A 25360-nucleotide genomic window follows, 5' to 3' on the forward strand; every position below is an offset into this window, starting at 1 on the left:
TTTTTGACCCCTTCCGAAGGTGTAATAAGAACTACATGGCTAGCCAGCCTGTTGTTCCGCCAGGAGGCAACTTCCCCATTGCAGCTACATCAGAAGAACCACTTCTTGCCTTCCGATGTGCGGCTGCTATAAAGCCTTACCTGGAAGAGGATGTAGGCACACCTGCAGGCATCCTCATTGATTCACCCGTTGTGTATTCAGAGATAGTCGGGGCACAGCCAATTGGCCTCCCCGCAGGGTCTCTTTCCAGTGCGGGCAAATTGAACGTCACTGTGAACCTGAACGGAAAGACTCTCGTCATATGCGCTTGTGCCGCTCAATGCTTCTGCATATGAGTTATCATTCAGCCTTGATGGGATCACTCCTCAGATGACCCCGTACAACCTCTCTTGCGAAGCCACTTACCTTGCAAGCAACTCAACAAGTTCATCGCCACCTCAGACCTATAGCGCTTCAGCAGCTCTTTCTGTGCTCCCTAATCCGACCAACAGTTCCGTGACTAAGATGGATTTGAGAACTGGAGCACTTCTGGCAAAGCCAGCAACTGGGCTGGGTGGAGAGTACGAGCCAATCTTTCCGATCGGCTTCTATACGACCTTCGATGGATACCTCTCAACAAATATTTCGGCGGTTGATACGCTGAAGAGTCAAGGGTAAGTCTCTTATATGATCGTCCATACAAATCTGATACTGGCCTTTAGGTTCAACATTGTATGTTTCTTAATGTTTGCATAGAGCAGCCGAGTGCTTACCGTCAGCGCAGATCCATATTGTCCCAACATTCGATAATATGACCGCCTTTGATATGGTTCTTGATCGTATGCAAGAAGTCGGCATGTATCTCATGTACGATATGCGATACACCTACATGAACAACACTTCCGTGATGGAGCAGGTAAATTCACTCAAGTACCGCCCCAACCTCCTACTATGGTACACTGGTGATGAACCAGACGGAACCTCGGACCCATTGAACGCCACGAGTATTGCATACGACCTCATTTACAGCCTGGATGGTTATCATCCAGTCAGTCTTGTGCTGAATTGCCAGGACTACGAATGGGCCTCGTACACCGCAGGCACAGATATCGTCATGCAAGATGTGTACATGATCGGGAACAATGTCACCTCGTCCAATGAGTGGAACACGACTTGCACACCCGACTATGGTTGCTGCGGTTGCGACAATTGCCTCAGCATTTCTGCCGGAGATAGCGCTGCTGTTTCACCCAACTCCACCTATTATAGAAGCACCGTCCCCGCAAACAGCGGTATCGGTTCGTACTTTGATATTAGCGACCGGGTTTCCAGCTTCAAAAATCGACTGGAGGTGATGGGATGGGAACGTACCAAGGCGGTATGGACTGTTTCTCAAGCTTTTGGCAGTGCGCAGTCAGTAGTCTTTTGTCACTTTCCTGTATCTGCTGTTATTGACTACACTTGTCAGATATTGGACGCGTACTCCTACAGGCGAAGAATGGGTTGTTCAGAGTATCATGGGCATTAATCAAGGTGCTCTGGGTGTCGTCCCCTGGGTAGATCCAGCTCCCGAATATATCAAGATGGCGGCGTCCGCATTCGCGCTGAGCTTGCCGAAGTTCACTTCATATATCTTCAACGCTGCCTCAGTGCGCAGCAACTATTTGGTCGGGGGTGTTGACATTGCTATTTGGGCGGCAGGAAGTGAGATTCTCGTCCTCGCTACTAATACCGATTATATCACCTCGGAGGTGACCTGGGAAGATATCGCACTCCCTGGGACTAGTGTTGTTGTTGAGATTGTGTACACAAGCGGAAGTGTCGAAGCCACCAGTAACAGTTTCACATTTGGTAGTGTGGCATCTGCGGCACTCGTAGTCAGTTTGGGATAACTTCTAGGGTTAGGGTTGGGTGTAGATAACAAATTGACTATAGCTGAACATTCCGTACTAGATTAGAAATACCATGGACCACATAACTGATGGACTCTACTCGAATGGCACCCGCCACCAAAGAAAATGAAACATACGAAAGTAGCGTTCCGATAAGTTATGACATTGAAAACTATCTAGATCTACTCCATGACATGTGTATAACGTGCGACACCTCCGGGCGCTGAGTCTGTCCTCGTTTTATACGAGATTGATCATAGGATATTCAATACCTGGTTATATCGGTATTCCACCAGTTCGTATGCATATGCGCGGTCAACGAGGTCGAGACAGTTTCCAATACCGTTCGAAAGCAACCCATGTCTGAAAAGTGAGATGAAGTTAGCGAGAGGGTTTTGAAAGAAAAAGCACGAGAAGAGAGGTCAGATGTTTCATATCTCGACATGAATGTTAAGACAGGGATAACTGAAAGATAAAAAATCTCATCATAGAAAAATAGCACCGCTAAGTGCGAACGGAATGTTGGGCTGAATTGAAGTGCTTACATTTGATCTATAAGTGCGGTACAATGGATTGATGACCGGCATTCGACAAACCAAGACGACAGGAAAAAAATTTCAGCTCCAAACGACTTCCATGAAATCGCCTCTACAAGTCGGTTTGGAGTAGAGTGAACATGCGAGCATTCACTTCCAAAGCGACAAACTCGCAGAAGAATGAAAACTGCAGACGAAGAGGATGTGGGGGCATTTCTGAGACGTGGTTGAAACGTTGAAGAGTAACCTAAAAATTGTTGAGGCTTTTGAAGTGACCTCTGGCAAACAAGTGGCAAACACTTGTGGGAACCCACTGTTACCCGGCGGCAGAGCTTCGCCAACCAACATTAGATTCTTGCTTTATACTTTCAAGTTCTCCTGTTAACGTTGATCATGAAAAAACGAACGCAGAACGCCGGAGGCAAAAGCAGGAGGACTATCACTCAGCTGTTTGTGATGTTATGTGTGCCTTTTAACTTCTTCCACACCCGGTCTGCAGACTGCAGCCAACTTTCCCTTCATGACGGCTAAAACTCATATATATGCTGCGATATAGTACCGCTGCCAGCAGTGATCCTGATGCAATTTCCGATGTGGCGGCTGGAGCCGCCTTAATCATCGCAAGCTTGGCATGGAACTGCCGTCGCGGGTTCACAGGTTCACAGCTATGGCGTTCCTACTATATAGCTGCCCTGAACCTCCGGAGGTAATCACATTAGGACACAGAGCCCCGCAACGGGGACGATCTTGATTCATGACGCAAGATTCATTAGCACGTAGAGCGCTGCTGCACAGCCCGATCGCTCCGGTTACTTTTTCTGACCTTAGCAAACAGTCGAACATCGCATAAGTTGTGATGAGTTGGTCAGCGATATCCCGTACCTTCCTCCGTTTCGTCGTGGCTATGGTTACTATCGGCCTGGTTCGAGGTTTGCTCGCTCAGAGCACGACATTGTACCTATGATCCTGCACCCTACTTGCTGTTTCCTAAATGTTTTCAGGTGCGGAAATAATTTTATCGTAAATCAATCTGCAGTACCCACTGGCGGACACCTTGTCCTGTCTATGCAAAGTGCTGAGCCACTTTTGTCGTTCCGCCGCTGTGCTCGCTCGAAGAGGATGCGAAGAGTGCAGCATTTGTAATTGACACACCAATTGTTTCTGATTGGATCGTCCTAGTGCTGAGCGTGTCTCACTTTCTTCCGGCTCCAGCTCCCCTGGCAGCTCCACTGACCTAGGAAGTCTCTATGTCACTGTTAGCGTAGGCTCCGTCTGCAGCACCGCAAACGTCCCTCTGAACGCCACTAGCGTTCAAATTCCTGCGGATATGAGGCTCAGAAGACTGCATACAGGGCCAGTTGCTCTGCTACATATCCTGCCCCTTTGTCTCCAATGTCCCAGCATGCCAATGAGTAGACATTCAACACAATTACATCCCTTTTGTATCTCACTGACACACTGGCAGATGCTTCCGTCACAAAGGCCGACTTGCGCACTGGTGCATTCTGGGGGCTATTCAAGAACTACCAAAACCTGACTGCTATCACTCAACAAGTGAATGCTTACGTCTCGATTCCCGAGCCCGACTATAACTCTTACCCCGAAAGTGTGACGCGGGCAGCGTACGACTTGATATACCAGTTAGACGGATATCATCCTATGTCTATAGTATTAAATTTCCAAGACTACAAGTTCTCGCCTTGTGTCAAGGGGACTGATATCGTACTGCAAGTGAGCCACTAATATGATTTTCATCATGCGCTTCTAATCGCTGGTATCGATGCTACATGGTCTCCTGTGTGGAACAGGGAGTGTAACCCGGGCTTCTGTCACTGTGGTTGCGACAACTGCTAGGGGGACGTGTGGGATGTTAAAGCCCGCGTCCAGACCTACGCAGATAGGCTCAGCGTCTCGGGGTTTGACTGCACAAACTCTGTATGCACCACCTACCAGGCCTTTGGGAGCGGCGCGTAAATCGCCATAAGTCGCCAATACGACCTCCGTAATGTCTCTGATTACAGATACTGGGACACAACTCCCACTAGCCTGCAATGGACAACTACGAGATTTATTTCCTTCACTCATGGTGCTAAAGGTAAATGCATGCTGATGTTGCACGCGTGAATAAATCCTAATTACATCTCCTAGGTTCTAAGTCCTACCAATACCCAACTAACTACAACCGGTAATATCGAGACGATCAAGGGGACGACGATTAACCTCAAGGACGTCGTTACGCCGACCCGAACACAACATCTGTCCGCTACGATTACCAGAATGTGGATACCGATCTCTGGTACAATGGGACTGCATGCTTGCTCATCGTAGTCAACCTGGGCAACGCACAGGTCTACATGCCATGAACGGGACTGGATTGCCGATCACCACCAACGTAATGACGCAGTTACAATGCATATTATCCATCGACATGAATACTAACATCACTAGTCTGAGGTTTCAACCTGGAGGTATTGGTCATTTTTACTGTGACGCCCTGAAGCGGTCATAGACTGAGGACTGGTAAGGCTGGGAATTGATGGCCCTGATCAGATTCAATATCAATGCTTGTTTTTATCTCAGATTACCGCATGCGTCCATAACTTTCGTGAAGTCAAGTATTGTGGGACTTCCTCTGAATGAAGACAACAACTCGCTGTTGTTTGAATTAAATGCCCGGGGGTGTCACTCATGCTCGCTCCCAACAAGGAACAAACATTGAACTCGTAGCGGAACCAGACCCTGCACTCACCACCGGAAGCACCCGCTGAACGATATGAGCTGCATACTCAGACTCCGGATTACTGTTGATCTTCACGCGTGTAGAGGTTCGAGACGATCGTGTTGTCATCTTCAATTTGCTAATCATTTTGGATTGAATCACGAAGACAGTAGTATGGCCAGTGTAAGATAAGAAAACGAATGCAGAACCCGCCGTAAGCAAAGCAATCTGTATCGTTGTTTGTGAACTTGCAACAAGGGCCAAGTGGCAATGAACAAAAGTATACTTCCTCAACTTGTCCTCTATGTGTAGTGTGGTCCAGTAGCTAAAGAAATAACGAATGGTCGACGAATGGGATTGTATTTTTGGAGGGAGAATTGGGTAAGAACCTTCAGGCCTCGGGTCCGAAGCATATACTCGGACCTGGGTGAACCGTAAATTCCCAAAGCTAGGAGAAAGAAGGCGTATCCAGCAAGGCTTTCAGAATCACATTCAAAAGCTAGGTAGACTCACGGCACGATTTGTTATTCGAAAGATGACAGTTGATGCTTGAGACGACGTGATGATGATTCATTCAGACCAGTACTATGGCAGATGAATCGATGGTTGCTGAAATCGACGCGACCAATAACAAACTCCTTGACGTCAACTTGTGAGACCTCAAAATTCAAACAATTATCAATGCAGTGTAAAATCATGATTTTAGCTGGCTAGATGCAGCAAGTATATTGGAGACCAAGTAAATGATAATGTGGGTGACCATGTGTCATTCAGGTGTCGTAATCATAATGCCTTCTTTGTAGAGGCTCGTTTGGAGTAGATCATGTCAGTGAATGGTCTAGTATTATCCGTCAGAAACGCTGACACAATTGGCAAAGCAAGAAACTTACCCTTCGAATCGTAGTGCAATTATGTAAACGATGTACACGTACAAAGTAACGAGGAGTCCAGCTGGCCGCTCGTACCTGTGCACAACGGATTGAGATCGTGCGCAAATGCGGAGCAGAAAGAATCAATACCACAAGGCCGTCGCAATAAAGCACATCGTACTTCCAACATACATAGGATCCCTCAGGACATTGAACGGGAAACCCTGTACGCGGTGATCCATCAAGATACCGAAGTAGTCCCCGAGGAAAGTTCCAGTTATTCCGAGGGCCCAAGTGGAAGTGACAACAAACAGCTGGCCGATGGCGAACAGAACAATTGGTACCAGTGTGTCATATGGCGCAGAGAGCATAGGAACTCGAGGTTGGTCGTTCAAAGCGCGCTGATATCTGTTGGGTGTCAAGCAGTGTCTACCAGAGTTATCGTCCATCTTGAACATACAAATGGTCACGAAGCATCCCAAACGAAAATATCATGATGGCTAAGAAGTAACATCCATAGCGAGCATTACCACCAAATATGCGAGTAATTGTCTTGTTTCTGTACTCTGCAACATACAAACACGTGTCAATGCAAGCCGGGCACAATTTATCGATTCCTTCACCATTCCGGGCCACGATGTTCCAGGCTGTTGGGTTGAACGCGATGGAGAGAAGCGAAACATACAGAGACGTCGCAGATACATCTACAATGGTAAAAAACGCGTCCATGTCAGCTGGCCTTATCGCAGTTCAAGCTGAGAGGTGAAAATATTCGGTTCTTTCAGCGCTCTTAACTTCTGCGCGAAGTTCCCACGGTCACCTGTCACCGCGGACTTACTGCCAATGGTTGAAAAGCTTGACTATGTACTCGCCGCGGCCCTAGTATGCATATATATACATATCTGCAAGAGCTATTCATAACGATGAATCATTTCCACTTGATGTAGGCCAGCTGGACGGGTGACCACTATATCCCTTATCCATATTGCGGACGTTTTCACACGGGATCACACCTAAACACTCTTGAAGCTTGAACGTTGATCAGTGACAGTGATCGAGTCGTTGTAATCAGCTGGGTCATCAATCATTTACCATGGATCTTGGATTAAAGGGAGTGCATGTCCTCGTCACAGGTTGTAATTGTATCCTTTTACCATGTTAGTGCTGATCTGACGCTACTCACAGGGGCAAGTGGCGGCATCGGGCTCGAGACTGTGAAATTGTTTTGTAGTAAGTCATTTCTCCAAAAAGATGAGCATTGAGTTGATGGTATCCAGCACTTGGTGCAAATGTGACCGCACATTACAACTCGCAGTTTGGTCCGATCCAGGAACTTTTGGCGTCGAACACCAATCTTCAACACGTCCAGGCGAATCTATCTCAAGAGCAGGCTGTGGTGACCATGTTCGAATCGCTTTCTACTATGCCTTATGGCCCAGTACAAGTAGTCGTCATCAATCACGCTATATCTCACAGTTTAGCTGTGCCCATTGCTAGGATGACGCTGGATCAATGGAACACCACAATAACTGTGAACTTGACGTCTTCATTCCTTGTGTGTAGAGAGTATTTGAAACATCTGGAAAAGGCTTCCTCGGGTATCAAGGAAAAGGCAACAATTCTTCTTATCGGAAGTACTGCTGGGAAGTATGGTGAAGCTAACAATGGGGACTACGCTGCGGCTAAGAGTGGTCAGTAATGGTTTTTGTCCGCACTTTTGATATGGACCTATGATATTCTAGCGATGATGTATGGTCTGAACCTGACGCTGAAGAATGAAATCGTGAAGATAGCCCCGAAAGCCAGAGTTAACTGCATTGCACCTGGCTGGGTCGAGACACCCATGGTTGAAGAAATCTTGAAGGATCCTCAAACCGTGTCCCGCATATTGGCTACGTCAGTAATACTATTTGATTCATTCTATCATTTATGTTGAATATTATGCCACCGCAGTATTCCACTTAAGAAAGTGGCGATGCCGATGGACATCGCGACACAGATTGTGGTTCTTGCATCGTCTACTCTTTCTGGTCACGTCACTGGCCAAGTGGTGATGGTTGAGGGTGGAATGGAAGGGAGACTGCTAAATAGACCTGAAGATTTGCAGGGATGCTGAGAATTAAGGAAGAAATATTTGAATGCCTTTTCTAATCTGTAACATGTACCATATCAAGTGCTTCTTGCGTGGTGGCGGCCTCGTGTGTATCTAAGTAAGAGTGTGGACGGTCCTCTGGACCGATGTGGTTTGCTTTGTCAGCATTCGCTTACCCGCTGAGGCTAGCAGCGGACCGGGCGTGACTTTGCGAACCACTTGATCTTGTACTTCTAGTTCTCTCGCAATTCTTACCCCCTCTTTAATCAAATATCAACCAGCCAGCTAGATACAATGGTATGCGAGCATCAACCCCCATCGTCTTTGTCACTTATGATTTCAATAGTCCACCAACTGCAGGAGACGGCTTATCCGTGACTTCAAACGTCTCTCTAGTGACCCGCCAAGTGGCATTTCTGGAAGTCCATGTCCAGATAACATCATGATCTGGAACGCTGTAATATTTGGGCCTTGTTAGTCTTCCGTCTCTGTATATGACTCCTCTTCTGATGCTACTTACAGCTGATACACCCTTCGAGGACGGCACATTCAAACTTCTGCTCACGTTTGATGAATCTTACCCCAACAAGCCGCCTACAGTGAAATTCCTTTCCAGAATGTTTCATCCAAACGTATATAACAATGGCGAGCTCTGTCTGGACATTCTACAAAACCGCTGGTCTCCCACATATGATGTCGCTGCCATCCTTACTTCCATCCAGAGTCTACTGCATGACCCTAATCCGAACAGCCCAGCAAATGCAGAGGCTGCGCAGTTGTACCGAGAAAACATGAAGGAGTACGTGAGAAGGGTGAAAGCCACAGTGGAGGATAGCTGGTTAGATCCAGAAGAGAAGCAGAAGATGATAGTCGATGGCGACGGGGAAGGTAGTACAGAGTCTGCTGCCTGACGTATCCTTTTGTTTGGTTTTTGCACTCACGGACAACTTCTGCAATCTCTGTTGTTTCGTTTCGGTTTACCAGATTTAATTTAATGAGGTTTGTGTTCGGACTCCTTGTAAATTGTCATCTCGATCATACCCGCCAACAGTGGTTTCCTTGGCCTTGAACAATACTTATCCATGCATTAATCGTGCACTATTTCAGGCATACGTTAATATTCTGGCATCAGTTGCTCTACCAGTCTCCCGTAGTAAAACCTTTAGAAGGAGGGGCTACGAGCGATACAAGTGGTTGGATTATATCCGCATTCATCACAATCAGGAAAGAGTCGGTGAGTTGGCGAAAAACTACATTGAATGTTAATGTCGAGCATTCCACAGAACCTAGTCTGGAGGCTTGTGAGCGTATGCGCACCGACAGGGCACGATTTACTGTCTCATGCACTGCTTCTGAAAGCTACTAGTCGAGATAGCTCTGGGATCGACATGAAGATATTTATATTTTCAGGTCTCGTTCAGTTTCAGTGCTAAAGACCATCATAATTGGCCGCAGCACACAAATTGCACATCTTGCAGTTATCATCACAAGCAAACGACTGCTCGAGCGTTGCTTTCCGATAACAGCATACCTCTCTCATCTGAATCGGTATGTGCTATAGGGTAATATATACTATTTGATAGAATACACCATATCCATATCTCACCTCACAGGTGACCAATCGGCTGGTGGTTCGTGCTGTTCTATCATCATGCACTTGGACCAGAAGCTACATCGGTTGGGCTTCGCGATCTCGTTCATCCGAGTCGTGAGAAGACCCCTTATAGCCTCTCATTCGCCCAGAGATATATGAGGCGGCTCAGATGTCGGGACTGCGGACCGCCTCGTAGGATTTGTACCATGGGTCCTTGGAGCCCTCGGATGGGATCAGCCGTAGAACGCTTCTCTGCCCCACTGAAGATCAAAATCGTGACACGTTTGTGAAGATGTTGGAGTCGGATTGCTGCGGCGTTGCATTAGATCTCTCCAGGTACATGCTACACAAGGCTTACCCATGTACGAGCCACCACCGTGAGTGGTTTTGCAGGTCCGGGCGTAGTGTATACACAGCATGATGTGAGTGAAAAGACAACGCGAACCACGTGCTGCGGTAACCTGTATCAAATTTCAAATTTCGTGGCCTAATCCGTCTGTGTTATGGTCCAAAGTTTCGTTGTATAGTCGCAGGACAGGTTGGGCAACATGTATAGTGCAAGGCCAGGATACCCAATTGGTGGCTGACCGAAACGTGAGACTCGTACAACAAGTTACAACACTTGGTGCGTATATGTCCAAGGCTATGATGTGCAAAGTCCCACATACATCAAGATCGCATCAGCAGATCCTTCGCGCAGCACTTCATCTACTTATGTAGAACGGTTTATGCCGAGAAGTTGCCCAGAAGCATGGGATGCACATAGTCTCACGTACAGAGTACCCTCGTGTAACGTTGCTACGCAATCTCGGTCAAAAAACCATGCGAATGCGGCTGATGCAATGATTGAAAACAAGCGGTGAGTGAGGGCCATGCCTCCGACTCCCGAGGCGTCGACGTTGAGTAGTCAGAACACCAATACGTCGATCTGTTGCAATTCTTCAAATTCGTCCTTCTACCACATTTCGTTGTAAGCAGAATGAATCAAATATAAGTTGCAACTCACTTTCAGTAGCAAAATTCTACTTTCGTCCATCAAAGTATCATCCACATCAAACAACTCCTCGCTAACGATCTCGCGATAAGGCAACGCATATCCTAGTGGTTCCGTAAATGGGCAAGAAATGGCGCTAGTCAACTCGCCTTGCACAAGTCGACCACGCCAGCCTGATTTATCTTGGGCGTGATAATTCCGAGCGATGTGTGGATTGAAATCTCTGATGCGTAACCGTCGGGGCTCCCGTGACACTTCAGAAGGGTCGTTGATGGGCTCAACAACACGGAAACCATAGAGTGAGGACTGCCAGTCCTCATTCCTTTGAACCCGGAACCACGTCGTATGCTGCGGCCCCCACGTTGACCAAAGCAACTTGGGACCATTCAAGGTCGGTTGGCCGTAAGTCCTGGCGAATAAACTTTCGAGTTCCAGAATGGCGCTGCACAGGATAAAGAAGCTATAGCGGTGGAAATCGATTGTGTTCGTATCCATTGTCCCAGTGACGGAGACATGAATGGCTATGAGTTGATCATTCGTACTCGGGTGAAATGAGCATGAAGGTTGATAGGACTTTCGAGAATATGGAGCCATGGAGCCAGGAATTATATTTTCGCCCGTGAATGCCTCTGTGTATGAAACGTGATTCATGAGAGAAGGCAAAGAGAGTTTCGCGGTGCATTGAGGGGGCTTTGATTTGTCGGCAACATCATATATCTCCACGGTCCCGAGGGAGTCAATCACGAGGAATTTATCCTCTGCAATGAAGGAGCAGTCGTTGATACCACGGTGAAACCAAAGAACGAACTGTGGTGCCAATAAGCCTCTGGCCGTCTTAACTGTAACAGCACTTTGATTTACCTGGTACCCATTCTTGGATTTCCAGTCCCACATTTGCATATAGTCTCCGACTATGCCCTCATTTGCCACAATATTCCACAGCAGCATACTAATGTAGTTCCCCATGATTTGGACATTCACATGGCCGGTGGATTGTATTATTTCGCGGTCAATGAGATCCTTGTCGAGTGCCTTCAGGATTGGCTGCGCCGCACCGGTGTGAACGTCGTTCGTTGTCAGCGACCTCAGATGGATATCGTATGCATGAGTCCGGCTTCCAGCACAGTTTAGCTTGAAAATGAACTGGGAAAAGACTGTAAATGCTCACGGGTCTGGTGAATATGCCACCACGACAAGTAGATCTTGCGCAGCACAGAAAGTAAAGTCCACCGAGGTCGTAGCATCAACAGGGTGACTCCAGCAATGTAGATCATCGGAATCAGTCGTGGATGGTAGACGCGTAAAGTGGATGCAGTCCTCCCCAGCAGAGCCGTATACACCACCCAAAAATTCAAATATAGGTCCCAGCATTATTGATGGGAGCGTGCACTTCTGCTTGTACTCGAAGCGTTGCCATGCAGCATCATGCTGTCTCAGTCGTTTGCGACATGTAGCCGGTGGGACATCCATTTTGGAGGTTCCTATTGGAATCATTTGGAAGTAGCTGAGGTCGATGACATATTGTAGCGTCTCCGAATTGTCGATCATCACTTTCAGCGCTTTGCAGGTCTATGGCGGATGAGCATAGTGAGATGAATCCTGTGTTCGCTTACCTGTCGTACCCGTACTAGGTCGTATGAGTCAAGGGGTGACAGTATAAGGTACAGAAGCTCTGGTGGGAGCTGTACCAGTGTTGTAGCTCTCAGTGTGTGGCCCATCCGAGTGAAATTCCAGGACATCTCACAGCGAAAGGTCAAGCGCAGCGCAATATTGGAGCCAAGAGGAGATGTTACCGGTCCGGGCCGCCAGACGAGATTTGGAGAGTAACTTCAAGTTATACTTCGAAGTTCGCACTGTGAAAAATGCAGCTCAGTAAGTACCTTGTGAGTTATCACTGTCTTGAAGGCGATAGCCCAGAAAGTACAACCTATACTCAGGCTCGGGCTAGAAGCCAATCATAGAATCCTTCAGCTTTTGAAATTCACGCGTAGTACGGCCCTAAGACCTGTCGGATGCCAAGTTCACACGCATCGGCATGCACCAACAAGGACGTTCAAAGCCTCGAGCTCTACATCAACTTGAAGTAGTACTTTCAACTTTTCCGTGTACGACCAACGACAGTCTGCGACTCATCGGCGGGAATGCTAATCATCGCGCTTCTTCTGGCCAGCCACTCAAATATGCAATTGTGGAGCTGATATTCTTCAAATTTTGCATTTCCGTTGGTGTTCACATGTGACATGGTATATTACTTCTACTATGAGCAGTACAGGGAGCATTGACCTCGCGTTCAACGAGCATGAATACGACGTGTAGCCGTCCCTAGTTGAACGATGTTTTCAGCCCAAGCGCGTCAGCCCACTGCACAATGTCAGTGAGACATGTCGTGTGTGGGAGGAACAGCTTTGAGGTTCGGAAAGGGGCAACGATGAGATGGATATGGACTGCCAGGGTAAGCAGGAATGGTAGGGTTTGCAGAAGGCCAGCGGAAGGAGGTCGTGCATCCCACCAGAAGAACACGATCAGCTCTACACATATTGGGGATCGAATGGCGACCTATCATACAAAAATTGTCTGAAATTGATTGTTGTTCCCGGAGGACTCAGACTCGTTCAAATATCTGATAGTGGAAGTCGCCGGTATCATCTCGATACTTTCACTGGCAGATAAACGAGTAGGGTGAAGATGCGCATCCGAGACATGCAACCGAGTCGAACTGTCGTTGGTACGCTCAACCAAAGATATCCCGTCACCGAATTGCTCCCGCGTATGTTTTAGAGTTTGTTTGGCATTATTTGGCAACGCCTTCATGCTTAATTGCTGTACCTAGTCACGTACGTTTAAGGTGCTGCCGCTCGTCTATCGCAGCCATACGCGAAGATGGGTGATATGTCCAAGAGCACACCAAAGAAGACATCGCGCATCCTGGCTGCGCTGGACCACTCCATGCTTGCTTCTTCCTCAAGTTCTCATACCACTATGCAAACATCCCAAATTCTCGGCAAGCGTAAATCAGATACCTTTCCTGTGTCGCCGGTGAGGAGAGTACGAACTCTCCCAGACATCGGTTCCGTGGTTCATGGACCAAACTCACCATTCAACAAGCCTGTGCATGCGAGTAAGAGAACTGCAGATATCCATTATCATCATCTCATGAGTCGACTGCAGCTGGCGCTTCATCGCACGGTGCTTCGTCTGGAGCTGGCGGATCTAAATCAACAACCAAGAGCGATATTCAAAGCAAGCTCATTACATCTGGCTTTTCTTTGAGATACGACGACAAAACTCCTGTTAGTCGCATTGACCAAGGAGGCCCTGATCAAGAACTGAGGTACTTTGTGCGAGCAGTGGAATAGCACCCGTCGCTGACCATCATACAAGATTGGCAGAATTTGTTTATAACTCCATTGAAAACCTCGGGGATAGGCGGTCCGTTAAGGATGCTATCCGGAACCTCGGTCTTCAGAGGTACGTAGTAGATTCAATATGACATTCGCGATAGTTATACTGAGATTGTATAGCGACAAGGATCTCCTCCCCGGTCTTGAAGTACGGCTTTTACCTCACCAGCTCATTGGCGTCAACTGGTACGAGTAGTATGTAGGTTTCTGTGCATATATTAATCTCAGAGCGCAGGATGGTGGACCAAGAAAAAAAGTCCCCTCACAGGGGTGGTATCTTAGCGTAAGTAATTTTTGATTTTCAACCCATACACCTTATATACTGATTTGACTCAGAGATGAAATGGGCCTTGGTCAGTTGTTTTCAACTTCGTCAAAATACATCTATGACGAGGTATTATGTCTCAGGCAAGACTGTCCAAATGATTGCTACAATGGCAGTTAATTTGCCCAAGGACACTGACGCTGTGAAGACCACCCTCGTCGTCGTTCCCGCCGCGCTCCTTCAACAGGTTAGTCGGTCTTCCTTGATCGGCATTTCCCACGTTGACGCCATTACCAGTGGAAAGAGGAAATTGAGACGAAGTCGAACGACTTGTTTACCGTTCATATACATCATGGACGGGACAAACTTTCCACTCTGATGGATGTCAGATCTAAAGATGTATGTCATTCGAATCATCGCAGCTTCGCAAAGTGACTGAGGTGTTATTAGGTCATCATCACTACATATCAAACTCTGAGCATGGAGCTTACCATTCCAAAAGACGTTGAAGAAGGCGAGGAACTGGCATATCTTGAGAATCACGGGTAGGCAACACATTATTTGCACTATGTCGACCCCTTCAGCTACCTTGCAGAGGGGTACTTGGTCGCATGAGATGGTATCGTGTGATTTTAGACGAAGCCCAATTTATTCGAAATAGGTATGATCAATATTATTTCATTTACCGAGTTCTTTGACACTCCCAACAGAGGAACACATGCTAGCCGCAGTGTTGCTCGTCTCCGTTCGACTTATAGGTGGATGCTTACAGGCACGCCTGTAACGAATACACTGTATGCCCAATTTTTTCCCAGCATTTCTTAGTTACTCAACTACTCCCAGTGCTGACATATATGGACTTATTCGCTTTGGGCGTTTCCGCCCTTGGAATGACTGGGAGTCATTTAAACAATATATTGTGCGTTCCTTGGTGGTTTTGGACGTTCTGTCTCTCATCTTCATTTAGGCAAAGGTGCAGCAGGAAGATGCGCCGCTGGCGGGTGAGTAAACCTCCCGTTCTGATGCAGTTCATGGCCTCAATTACATAGCAATGCGAGCGCAGGAGATTATGAAACCCCTGTTACTTCGCCGTACCAAACAAGCTAGATTGGTGAATTGCTAATAGGATATCTTATTCCTGTATTCTCACTCATGAGTTATATAGGAAGGAAAGCTCATCCTTCAACTACCCCCGAAAAACATTGAGCTCGTGACTCTTGAATTCTCAGCAGACGAGCGGCAGGTGCGTTGATTGGGTACCCTGGCATTTCACATACTCATATCTCCCAGCTGTATGATGATTTCGAAAAGAAAAGCCATGTTCAAATCAATCGCTTCATCAAAAGAGGGACATTGTTGAAGAAGTATGCACTCAGTTATTTCTGCGTTATATTTGCTAAATGCAGTTTCCGTCTCAGTGCAACCGCTATCTTAGTACTTTTTCGCATTTGCATTCCTGTGGTCATTTTTAATACGTTTTACAGGCGATGATCCTCCGGCTTCGGCAGCTGTGTTGTCACCCGAACTTAATCCTGGCACGTCTTTTGTTCTTCGATCACATAGAAGAACTAACACACCCCACAGTGTCACACAGAAGAGCACGAGGACCCTTCCATACTCATGTCCGACGACAAGGGAAGGGAGTTTGCGCGAGCGATCCGAGTCATGGGGACAGCCTGGGTCAGCGATGTGAGTGTTGTTAGTCTACCCATTGTCAGTATTAAACTATCTGCCTACAGGTCAAGAAGAGGTTTGGTGTACTCTATCGTGTGACAAGTAAAGAAGCTAACAATTTGCTACACTCAGGTTCATGACGCGCGCGCTGGAGAGTAATCTATTCGCCTTCACAGATGAGGAGGGCGCAGATCCAACATGTCCTATCTGCAAAGATCGTATGTGCTCGTGTCTCACTAATGATTAATGCTCACATGTATGCGAAAGTGTACGCCAACAACGCTGGCCGTGTCCTTACCTGTGGCCATGAGATCTGCTTTGGTGCGTGAACCCTTATTATACCATTGTTGTCGTTGATCGCGCTCCTGTATCCCTAGACTGTATGCTCATACTTTCGAACTCGCCGATTGTCCACAACGGGGAATTGTAAGCTCCTAATTCTAACTTCCTCCGTTATACCCAACAATTACACAGTGGTCATGGAAACGAGAAAGAAAATCTTCGTGCCGAACGCGAGTATGAAGCAGCTGTTGCAAAAGGTCACCGACCTTGTACGTATCCCTCTTTTCTTCGTCACGCTATTCTCTCACTCATTCGTGCAGGCCCTACGTGCAAGAAGATGAACGACCTGACCCAAACCAAGGTGTTCAAGTCCATTGCATTCGAGCCAGAGGAGGATGAAGTCGAGGAGGCAAATCGCGCTCGTAAGCGCGCTCGCCGGCTTGCGCCTGAGAAACCTGTGCGCCCGGGCACCGTTTCTTGTGAAGAGTCATCTGACTCCGATTCGGAAATCGAGGTATCTGCGCCTTCACGCTTCAGGGGTGCAACGCCGGAACTCGACAGCTCCGACGACGATATGCCAGATTTCTCACAGCTATTCGCGAACGGAGGAAAACTCAAGGGGAAGAAGGCTGGGGGGAATAAACGGTTGCACCAGCAGTCTGACGACGTGTGTATAACTTTTTCTTTCTTGGCGCTGAGTTTAACTATGTGATGTGTACTACAGGACGAAGTGATTGACTTGACTATGGGTGATGTGTCGGACCACCTCGATGGTTCCGACGCTGAGCTCGGAAGGGGGCATGCCGTACGGTTCTCGAAGAAGCACGATGACAATGGAAAAGGAAAAAAAAACCCTAAGGGATAACGAAGAAAAGCCTGCATCGCAAGGTGCAGAGAAGGCAAATTTGGAAGATTCCGGCGCCCCTTCCCGCGCGCTTATCGCCATGTGGCGAAAAGGTGATTACGACCTGGAACCGAGTACGAAGATGCTCGCCCTCATTGATTTCCTCAAGTCGTGGGACGTGAGCGGGGACAAGACAATCTGCTATTCGCAGTGTTCGTACTTTAAGTGACGACCTTGCAAGTTATTGCTGACACAGTATCACACAGGGACCTCAATGCTTGACCTCGTAGAGACGCTATTCTCACGATATGGGATCCGCAGCCTGCGGTACGATGGTTCCATGGACCGGATATCCCGGGATAACACCCTTGTGACATTCAAACGACATGATGGACCGAAGGTCATCCTCATCAGCACGAAGTGTGGTAGTGTAGGCTTGAATTTGGTCGTGGCAAATCGGATCATTAAGTAGGTCTCACAAAGTTCGAGTTATTTACAACACGATTGCTGACAACTATGATGAATAATAGTTTGGACCTATCCTGGAATTATGCGTCCGAGTCACAAGCATATGACCGCGTACATCGTCTGGGACAGGAGAAAGATGTTTTTGTCAAGCGACTTGTTGTCAAAAATACGATAGAGGAGCGGTAAGTTGACCTGTTTCTGTTATCCGAACGCTAACTCAGGTCCACTGCTTTTATTTATTTACTTACTGCCTACCTCCCTCACAACAACTTTGCAGAATGCTCCGCCTTCAGGAGGTTAAAACTGACCTTGCGGACGCCGCGCTCGGCGAGGGTACGGGAACGAAGTTACAGAAGATGAGTGTTAAGGAGATCAAGACTGTATGATATCACATTATTCCTCGCTATGATTGCTGATTGCCCATTTTCGTAGTTGTTTGGGATGAAAACCTAATCCGTAAGCGCGGATGTCACCTTTCTATTCTATTTTCCTCCCGTGAAAGTTCTCTCAGCTCTGTTCGCCTTGGTACGAGCGTAAAACTGACAGCTCAACTTGTTATTTATCTCGCAGTTATGTTCTCATTCATTATTGGAGACATGTCATGTGTATATGCATTAACACCTAAATGACTCTTTACTAGTATACCTTATTGCGGCTAAATGGTAGCATAGCACAATGCATAAACTAGTAGTCCACTCCTCTATCTAGATCTAGCCAATCCAACGCTCTATCGTGAAAAGACGTGCATGGTCCATGAATGAGCCACGAGTACTTTTTACACCAGAAAGGCGAAGACGCCGAAGAACCCTGCCACAGCTCCCATTACCAATTCAGTGTCAACATACGAGCCTGCCATTGCTGCGCTCTTAGACGTGGCAGTCACACTCGTCGACGTGGACGTCGTCGTACTATTAGGCCCGAATGTCATGGTAGGCGGTGTTAAAGTTGGGGCGGTTAAAGTCAATGTGGGTAAAGACATCGAGGAAGGCGGAGAAATGGTGATGCTGTAGGGATTACGGTCAATCTAGTAGCTTATGACAGTCGGAGACGGGGGAGGTACTTACGTCGGGAGTGTGAGACTGCCAGTGGGTAGTGCTGAGATATTGACTGAGGGCTGAGCCTGCACACCAGCAACGAACGCGAGGATGAGAGCAGAGGCAAATTTCATGATGATGATCAACAATGAGTACGACCGTGACAGGTTGGAGTCTGGAAGCACAATAAATGCTCAAGTTCGTCGAGGCTGGCGGCGATAAAATCAGTGCGCGCAACCACGGGGGTCACTAGAGTGAAGAGATGCTCCGGCTAATATTAATAAATTTCTTGAGTGACATCCACTGGCAGTGCAGAGGCCGTAAGAGAGATCATATGAGCGAGCCAACCTTCGATGCTGAACCGATTAGTAGTTGTTGACAGGCTGCGGAAGTTACGAGAGCACAAAAAAATCATTCGATGGACCTGAGCTGAGAATCTATTTATGTTAGCGCGCAAAAGTTAAAGTAATACATAGTTTGATCCGTACGGCATCACCGATCTGGAAATGCGAAACTGCTGTACGTATACGTTGAACGGTTTCACGTCTCCTGCAGCCTGATCTCTATCAGTATTCCACTCACCATCACGGTATCGTCGCAATCGCCTTTCGAATTGGGGCACTCCCGTAGCGATACCCATCTCGTTGTCTTATACAAGCGTTGGATATCGAGTACCGACTCGGGAGGCGCGCTGGAACAAGTGCAAGTGATAACTGCCGTCGACCCCGATTGTCAGGCCATGGTAAACGAGATTTGGATCTACAACCTGAGTGACTCGCAGCGACCGACCGCGTGAATTGGCCACGATGGTTTGAGTCACTTCTAGGTCCGTAGTATGATTGTGCCGCACAGCAAAGCTTGCGCAGAACATGACGAAAGCGAGCTGCCAGCCGTCACCGGCTCACCCTCCATGAGGACAGGCTGATCGCCGTGCATGAAAGTGCATGTCAAACTCTTCTGTTGCTGTCATGACTCGAACCCGAAAGCGTCCCGCAACTGTGGTGGTAGGGACCATCGGGTCAACATTTACGCCAATGTCCTTGCAGTCTATCAAAGCGTGTATAGATGCTACTACCTACTTTACCATCAAAAAGAATTTCACGAGAAGAGGACGCCGCACAAGCTGAAGCTAAAGCAAGTCAAAGGATCTCAAAGTTTGCGCCGTTCCCCTAACAATGAAGACTTGTGCAATCCACAATGCGCCACTTTATCAAACTGTGGATGTGGACCTTTCCCGGTAGCCTACAAAAGGCCTGCACTGCCAATGTCCGCATCTTTAATTCCTAATACTCACAAGTCATTTTGCATCCCCAGCCTCCGAATCCTTGCTTAATTTCTAACCACAAGACCTCGCGGATTCATAAATGATCATCGGCCGTTTGCACGCAATCCCAAACTGGGACATCGTAAGCACTTCCAGTGCGGAGTCGGATGACCTACCGTCTCTGACGGACGCGGAGTGGAAGAACTTGGAAGACAGGCAGTACAAGTTGAACCCTTTGTGGCCTGAGAATGTCTCAGACTCGCTCCCCCCCGAACTCCAACCGTTTCTGCTGTCGCGCCCAGTTGGCACTCAGCATCTACAAGACAACAAGGCCAAGCTGGCTAGGGATGATGAGAAAGATCATTCCATCAGCGAAGAATCTTCCTTGTTTTGGGACGACGAGATGGACCACACCAACGAAGAGTCTTCCCTTTTCGGGGACTCGGATGAGACAGACCACTCCATCAACGAAACGTCGACACCCGCAAGTTTGCCGCGGGACCGCATATCATTGCCTAATGTCGGGTTCCAGCCTCCTGTTGGGCAGCATTATGCTTGGACGCCCTCTCATGTCGGGTTACAGCATCCCGGGGTACAGCATGTTGCTCGGATGCCATCTAGTGTGAATTTCCAGCCTCTCCCTGGACCGCATTATTATTGGATGCCGCCAAGTCAGGGGGCCAACGGCATGATCATGATGCCACCTTCGAACCTGACATGTCCCTATGCGATGAACACCGCATTTCCACCAAGCACTCAATTCTACCCACCTGCCAATGCTTCCACAGCTCCACCCCCGAGCACGTCATCATTTAGGCATCGTACATACATACCGAGGACGGGGAAGTGGACACAGCGTTGAGAAAGAATCGAGGAATCGAAAGCTCGTGTATGATGTAGATAGAGAGCTCGATGTTATGACACATAAATTATTCATTCCTTGAGGGCTCCATCCCATTACGTATATAAAGTATTTGAATCGAGATTGTAGGAGAAAGACAAATGAAATAAAGGAAGGGTTACGATGGCAATAAACACAAGTGGAATGTAATCTAGACCAGAAAGCGACGTAAGTGTGACATAAGGCAGGAAGTCTTGGAGCAGAATGAGGAAGATTACAGTACGAGTCGGGTATAAGTGGCCAAAGTAGTGGGTTATGGATAGTTGTCGATGGCCTTATAGTTCCAGCCCTGAAATGTGGCTATGGGCACGCCTATAAACAAGAGCAGTAAGAATTCAACAACCAATGGGGCACGGCGCACTCTATGATTGGTGTCATACAAAAACTTGTAGCCTCAAAGACTACCTTTCAAACAACGGATGTCAAGGGTGCATATGTCTGTCAAACGATCTATGGGTGTCAATTAGATCGAGAAGCTACTTCGTTCCTTGCGTCTTGGTTAGTGTCACCATAGATTGCCTCGTGAGTGCCCAATGGAAAATGAAGCCATGACACCAATGACAGTGTCCATCGACGCTTGGGATGCCATGCGTGATACGTGGGAAGATTACCTGCGCACAAGTAAGCTTTTGAGCATCCCTCCTGCCACCGACGAGCTCGATGGCATAGGCGATTCACGGTTGTCAACCTGGTCATTAAAATTAGAATAACCCACAGTGCGGGGAAGGGAAATGAGTGATTGAAGGCCAGACTGCGAATTAGCTAGTATGGATACGAAGCTGAAAAACTCAGGTTGGACGTTGAGAACAAGGGCCGGAGAGAAGAGCATGATGTGTCCAGTTGTACTCTCAAGGAAGATGCGGTGCAAGAGAATGCCTGCGAGAACTGCATCGTATTAGCCTAGGGAAACACAGGAACACAGGCTTGCGGGATTGTAGGACCGCGATGGCGAGGGGTCAATGCAGATGAAGGAAGTGGGCATGTCGTGCAAAAAGAGCGTTTTGATGCTTAATATGCACAGCCAGTACTGAAGCTGTAAAGTAAACACGAGGGTCATGCAAGGAAGACGCACGTGTAGAAGACTTCAACAACCACTTCCCTCCTGACTTGAAACTCTATCGAACGAAACACCTACTCCGTCGCAGCTTTCGTTCGACATCAATCTTTCTCTGTACGAGCCGAGTGCATCTGGATTCTGAAGAAGTGATGCTTTCGTACAGCAATTGATGGTAAGAGCTGAAGTTATTGCGCACCCATGAAGTGAATCCCGAAAGAAAAACCGTAGAGCATCCAGCCCCTGCGAAACACAATAACTCAGCGACAATGCCTTACCGAAAGATCAAAGTAAAGAACGACATCGAACACATCCTACACCTCCCTGGTGGACAACGGATCGTCACCAATTCATTTGATGGGTCATTTCGAGTCTTGGACTTGGAGAGTGGCACGCAGGTTGGGGAGGAATGGGAGAACAAAGAAGTAGGGGTGCTTGCCATATCATTATCGCCGGGCGGCAAGACAGTAGCAAGCGGGAGTCGGAATGGGACGGTAAGATTGTGGAACGTCGACACGGGCAAGGTTATCAAAACATTGACGGGGCACACAAAGCGAGTGGAGTCTGTGTGCTGGAGTCCAGACGGCCGAGGGCGAGTGGTGAGTATATCATGGGATGAGACATTCAGAGTATGGGATGTCAAAAGCGGAGAAACTATCCTCGGACCAATCAACGCAGGGGAATATATGGATGGGGTTTGCTACTCACCCGATGGCAAGACGATTGCCACTGGCGGCAAAAGGTTGAAAATCTGGGATGCCGACACAGGGGAATTGCTCAAAACACTCGAGGTCGGAGTTTGGTGCTTGGCATGGACCTCGGATGGAAAAACACTTATCACTGGGGGATCCAAGGTCAGGAAAATTGACACAGCCACATGGACTGTTCTTGATGTGCGCGAAAATGACGCCGATACCATTTCAGTGATTTCAGTCCCAATATTGAACGTATCTTCGCAATCACAAATACCTGGACAAGACAGCGCAACTATGGAACCTCGAAACCAATCAATTCATCGGAACACTACTTTACCATGAAGCTAACGTGAACTCTGCGACCTTTTCTGCAGACGGGAAGTTCCTCATCACTAGCTGTAACAACGGCCACATATACACATGGGACGTTTCCGCTATTGTCAAAGAGGCTGGCCTTCCATCAGGTATTGTAAGTTTCGATACATTTCATTCTCTGACACTGACAACGGATCTGCTCCCCCAGGTTGGGGTTACATCGCGACCAGCCCCAAAGATAAAAGGCGCTCCTCGAATACCTCCAGGGTTTTTTGACGATGCACTGCGAGAGGCTAATGTATGTGATTTCAATCTATTATTCAATTCTTTGACAAATATGTTGTCAGTTGCGCACTCGTCTATCCCAATCCCATGGGCCACATAACTGTCCCACCCCAGCACCACGTCAGCGCACTCTCAGTCCTTTTTCCTCATTCTGGCACCGCCCCAAGTCACATAGGGAAACTGAGCCAGACACCAAATCCCGATCATGACCTATCAGCTGGACCGGAAACCTAGTATCCGGTATACTACGCAAGCGAGATGGATCTGACATCCAGTTGCGAGAGGTCGAGGTCCCTTGCACAGCAGACAAGCCTGTACGTTTTTTCTCTTCGACTATTTATTATTATTATTGCTGACTAGTTTTTGCGCAGAGAAACTATCACGCGATAAAGAAGCCAGTGTCTCGACCTCCTAAGATCCATACCACGCAACAACCTAGTGCAGTAACGCAAAGCGCACCATCATCATCACCTCCAACTCCTACTACTTTGCCACTTTTTGCCGTCGCTGGTACCGCGCCGACAACGGGAACAATCTCAAGTCCTCATATTACTATTGCTGGATGGCGCGCTCGTTTTGTGGGCTGGGTTTGCTGCATGCCTATTCAGCACACCGACGGTCAACATTAGAGACGCAGTCGCAACTACGGCATTGGCTACTGGAATGATATTGCGGCGTAATATCGCTATAATACACTGGATGTTGGCCCTGGACCGGCTATGCGTCTGTTGAGCATGAAGGAAGAAACATGCAGTTCTTGTTTCTCATCGACATTTTGGGTTGTCTCTTTTAGTTCCCATGACCGACCCGTACTCCGTCATTGTATCGTACTTCCTCCTTCCGCTACAGTTTTCTTTTTTGACAAAGTCTGATCCATTGACCTATGTAGAGCTTGCTGCACTCTTCACGGAACACACTACTTGCAGTATGTACATGCGCTATCAACTTTGCGCTCAGTTGTGGTCGATGCTCGCGAGTTTCATTAACGAACACCGTGCTGAGCGTGTTGTCGTTGGCGTGCATATTATCCCTCTCGATGGATCTCCCTGGCCCTGTCATACAACAAACTTGAAATGATCTGCATACTAATGGCGGCCCCCTTCGTACGTGGAAGTTTCTCCTGCTGAATGAAGTACCGCAGTTTTCATGTACCTAATCTCCTTTGCGCCTTCGATTGTACTTGCGCAGATGGGATGTGCCATCGGGTCAAGTCCATAAAATAATCATCAGTCTGTGCTGGATTATGTTGACTTTGGTTCCAAACCAATGCAAGACGATTCAACCTGTTCGTACTTCTTGGGGCCTCAAAGCACCGTGCCATGGCTATGACATGTCACAGGCTGGATCAAGTCCAGCGAGCATCTTCAACTTGAAGATGATCTGAAGAAGGCTGCGATATTTCATCTTCCCGCGTAGCCCTTGTGCAATATTTTTCATCCAGGTGAGTGTCATATATTTGTTAGGGTTGATTTTGCAGTGACGGAGAATGAGGCTCTCGTTAATGCATATGCTTCACGGCAAGCTAACATCCGACTCGGATGTTCAATGCGCACCCACTGTCTTTCTTTGTGGAGTGTGGTTTCTGGCCTCCTCGCTCAGTCAACAACATCCTATACCGTGTAATACGTTTTTTAATGCTTTCATGTTTTCTGGGGACGAGTGCAGGAGAGCCAAGGGCTAATACTACAGGGAGTGTATTAATACAGAGCACCAGGGGGCAGTACTTCAGGGAGAGTATTGATACAAGGAGCCACTGGCCAGCACTGAGAAGTATGCATTCATGACTTGTTACTGTGGCCAGTAAGTATTGATGCACCTGCCAGGGGCCAGGGTGTGGTGTCTTATGTCACTCGAAATGAATTCCAAACACTTTGAATCCTTGCTAATGATCAACATATGAATGTCCATCTGCGTGCAGGCTCTGGAGTGCTGCATTCACCTCTCACCAATTTTACAGTGCTTGTCCTCCGTGTTCGTACTAGAGAATGTTGTGTGCGCGTCATACCGCGTCAAAATAACTACGCCCACAGCCACATTTTCACAGTTCCCCACGACTACCGGCTCGATTTACAAATTGCTACTTCGATTATTCTAGATTCCCCTCGTTCTAGCTCGAAGGATTTTTCACTGGGCTTCAGCGCTTAATGGCAAGGGTGTTTGAATGTCAGATTCACATCCAGACAGGTTTGATCGATGAATCTTG

The 25360-nt window shown here is 47.7% G+C and overlaps 8 protein-coding genes across 8 annotated transcripts; 5 read left to right on the forward strand and 3 right to left on the reverse strand.

The window, feature by feature from the left end:
- Positions 1-35: 35 nt before the first annotated feature.
- DFJ58DRAFT_735526 (uncharacterized protein) lies at positions 36-1871 on the forward strand (the record flags this gene model as incomplete). Its single annotated transcript, XM_041386650.1, has 5 exons — positions 36-238; positions 291-653; positions 702-711; positions 764-1392; positions 1448-1871. The coding sequence occupies 5 exons, from the start codon at positions 36-38 to the stop codon at positions 1869-1871; spliced, it is 1629 nt and encodes a 542-aa protein (XP_041236507.1).
- Positions 1872-5612: 3741 nt separating this feature from the next.
- DFJ58DRAFT_820669 (phospholipid methyltransferase-domain-containing protein) lies at positions 5613-6750 on the reverse strand. The gene is made up of 5 exons (XM_041391977.1): positions 6619-6750; positions 6456-6561; positions 6146-6403; positions 6017-6091; positions 5613-5964 (listed from the first exon to the last, which is right to left on the reverse strand). Exons 1-5 carry the CDS (start codon positions 6722-6724, stop codon positions 5910-5912), a joined length of 600 nt encoding a protein of 199 aa, XP_041236508.1. The 5' UTR covers positions 6725-6750; the 3' UTR covers positions 5613-5909.
- Positions 6751-6869: 119 nt separating this feature from the next.
- Positions 6870-8185, forward strand: DFJ58DRAFT_820673 (NAD-P-binding protein). The gene is made up of 5 exons (XM_041391978.1): positions 6870-7128; positions 7181-7225; positions 7273-7686; positions 7738-7891; positions 7949-8185. Exons 1-5 carry the CDS (start codon positions 7089-7091, stop codon positions 8109-8111), a joined length of 816 nt encoding a protein of 271 aa, XP_041236509.1. The 5' UTR covers positions 6870-7088; the 3' UTR covers positions 8112-8185.
- An 88-nt stretch (positions 8186-8273) lies between these two features.
- DFJ58DRAFT_201331 (ubiquitin-conjugating enzyme) lies at positions 8274-9127 on the forward strand. Its single transcript, XM_041379204.1, has 3 exons — positions 8274-8384; positions 8434-8560; positions 8610-9127. Exons 1-3 carry the CDS (start codon positions 8382-8384, stop codon positions 8996-8998), a joined length of 519 nt encoding a protein of 172 aa, XP_041236510.1. The 5' UTR covers positions 8274-8381; the 3' UTR covers positions 8999-9127.
- A 1217-nt stretch (positions 9128-10344) lies between these two features.
- On the reverse strand, positions 10345-12562 carry DFJ58DRAFT_201356 (uncharacterized protein). Its single transcript, XM_041379205.1, has 5 exons — positions 12289-12562; positions 11844-12244; positions 11537-11789; positions 10688-11482; positions 10345-10636 (listed from the first exon to the last, which is right to left on the reverse strand). The coding sequence occupies exons 1-5, from the start codon at positions 12412-12414 to the stop codon at positions 10589-10591; spliced, it is 1623 nt and encodes a 540-aa protein (XP_041236511.1). The 5' UTR covers positions 12415-12562; the 3' UTR covers positions 10345-10588.
- A 993-nt stretch (positions 12563-13555) lies between these two features.
- DFJ58DRAFT_735530 (SNF2 family N-terminal domain-containing protein) lies at positions 13556-18062 on the forward strand (the record flags this gene model as incomplete). Its single annotated transcript, XM_041386651.1, has 30 exons — positions 13556-13793; positions 13844-14006; positions 14057-14143; positions 14197-14262; positions 14312-14359; positions 14413-14429; positions 14485-14588; positions 14639-14740; positions 14792-14886; positions 14937-15002; positions 15052-15135; positions 15185-15260; positions 15309-15342; positions 15391-15452; positions 15507-15584; positions 15632-15758; positions 15826-15887; positions 15926-16030; positions 16081-16091; positions 16148-16233; positions 16283-16336; positions 16393-16441; positions 16490-16566; positions 16618-16964; positions 17022-17102; positions 17140-17353; positions 17408-17609; positions 17672-17791; positions 17887-17989; positions 18042-18062. 30 exons carry the CDS (start codon positions 13556-13558, stop codon positions 18060-18062), a joined length of 2979 nt encoding a protein of 992 aa, XP_041236512.1.
- Positions 18063-18384: 322 nt separating this feature from the next.
- Positions 18385-18777, reverse strand: DFJ58DRAFT_735531 (uncharacterized protein; the record flags this gene model as incomplete). The annotated part of the gene is made up of 2 exons (XM_041386652.1): positions 18385-18613; positions 18674-18777. 2 exons carry the CDS (start codon positions 18775-18777, stop codon positions 18385-18387), a joined length of 333 nt encoding a protein of 110 aa, XP_041236513.1.
- A 1230-nt stretch (positions 18778-20007) lies between these two features.
- DFJ58DRAFT_735532 (uncharacterized protein) lies at positions 20008-20769 on the forward strand (the record flags this gene model as incomplete). The annotated part of the gene is made up of 1 exon (XM_041386653.1): positions 20008-20769. The coding sequence occupies one exon, from the start codon at positions 20008-20010 to the stop codon at positions 20767-20769; it is 762 nt and encodes a 253-aa protein (XP_041236514.1).
- Positions 20770-25360: the final 4591 nt, after the last annotated feature.

This window comes from Suillus subalutaceus (genome assembly GCF_016647625.1).
Source record: "Suillus subalutaceus strain FC151 chromosome Unknown DFJ58scaffold_218, whole genome shotgun sequence".
In the NCBI taxonomy this organism is placed as follows: domain Eukaryota; kingdom Fungi; phylum Basidiomycota; class Agaricomycetes; order Boletales; family Suillaceae; genus Suillus; species Suillus subalutaceus.

Excerpts from the sequence above, each read along its gene's own strand:
- DFJ58DRAFT_820669 (XM_041391977.1), bottom strand. The coding sequence starts at position 6,724 with ATGGACGCGTTTTTTACCATTGTAGATGTATCTGCGACGTCTCTGTAT. Across the intron at positions 6,562-6,618 it reads GAACATCGTGGCCCGGAATG|AGTACAGAAACAAGACAATT; the intron begins GTGAAGGAATCG and ends TGTATGTTGCAG. Across the intron at positions 6,404-6,455 it reads GGGATGCTTCGTGACCATTT|ATATCAGCGCGCTTTGAACG; the intron begins GTATGTTCAAGA and ends GACACCCAACAG.
- DFJ58DRAFT_201331 (XM_041379204.1), top strand. Across the intron at positions 8,561-8,609 it reads CGCTGTAATATTTGGGCCTT|CTGATACACCCTTCGAGGAC; the intron begins GTTAGTCTTCCG and ends TGCTACTTACAG.
- DFJ58DRAFT_201356 (XM_041379205.1), bottom strand. The coding sequence starts at position 12,414 with ATGTCCTGGAATTTCACTCGGATGGGCCACACACTGAGAGCTACAACA. Across the intron at positions 12,245-12,288 it reads ACCTAGTACGGGTACGACAG|ACCTGCAAAGCGCTGAAAGT; the intron begins GTAAGCGAACAC and ends CATCCGCCATAG. Across the intron at positions 10,637-10,687 it reads GTAGAATTTTGCTACTGAAA|AAGGACGAATTTGAAGAATT; the intron begins GTGAGTTGCAAC and ends GAAATGTGGTAG.
- DFJ58DRAFT_820673 (XM_041391978.1), top strand. The coding sequence starts at position 7,089 with ATGGATCTTGGATTAAAGGGAGTGCATGTCCTCGTCACAG. Across the intron at positions 7,129-7,180 it reads AGTGCATGTCCTCGTCACAG|GGGCAAGTGGCGGCATCGGG; the intron begins GTTGTAATTGTA and ends CGCTACTCACAG. Across the intron at positions 7,892-7,948 it reads GTGTCCCGCATATTGGCTAC|TATTCCACTTAAGAAAGTGG; the intron begins GTCAGTAATACT and ends ATGCCACCGCAG.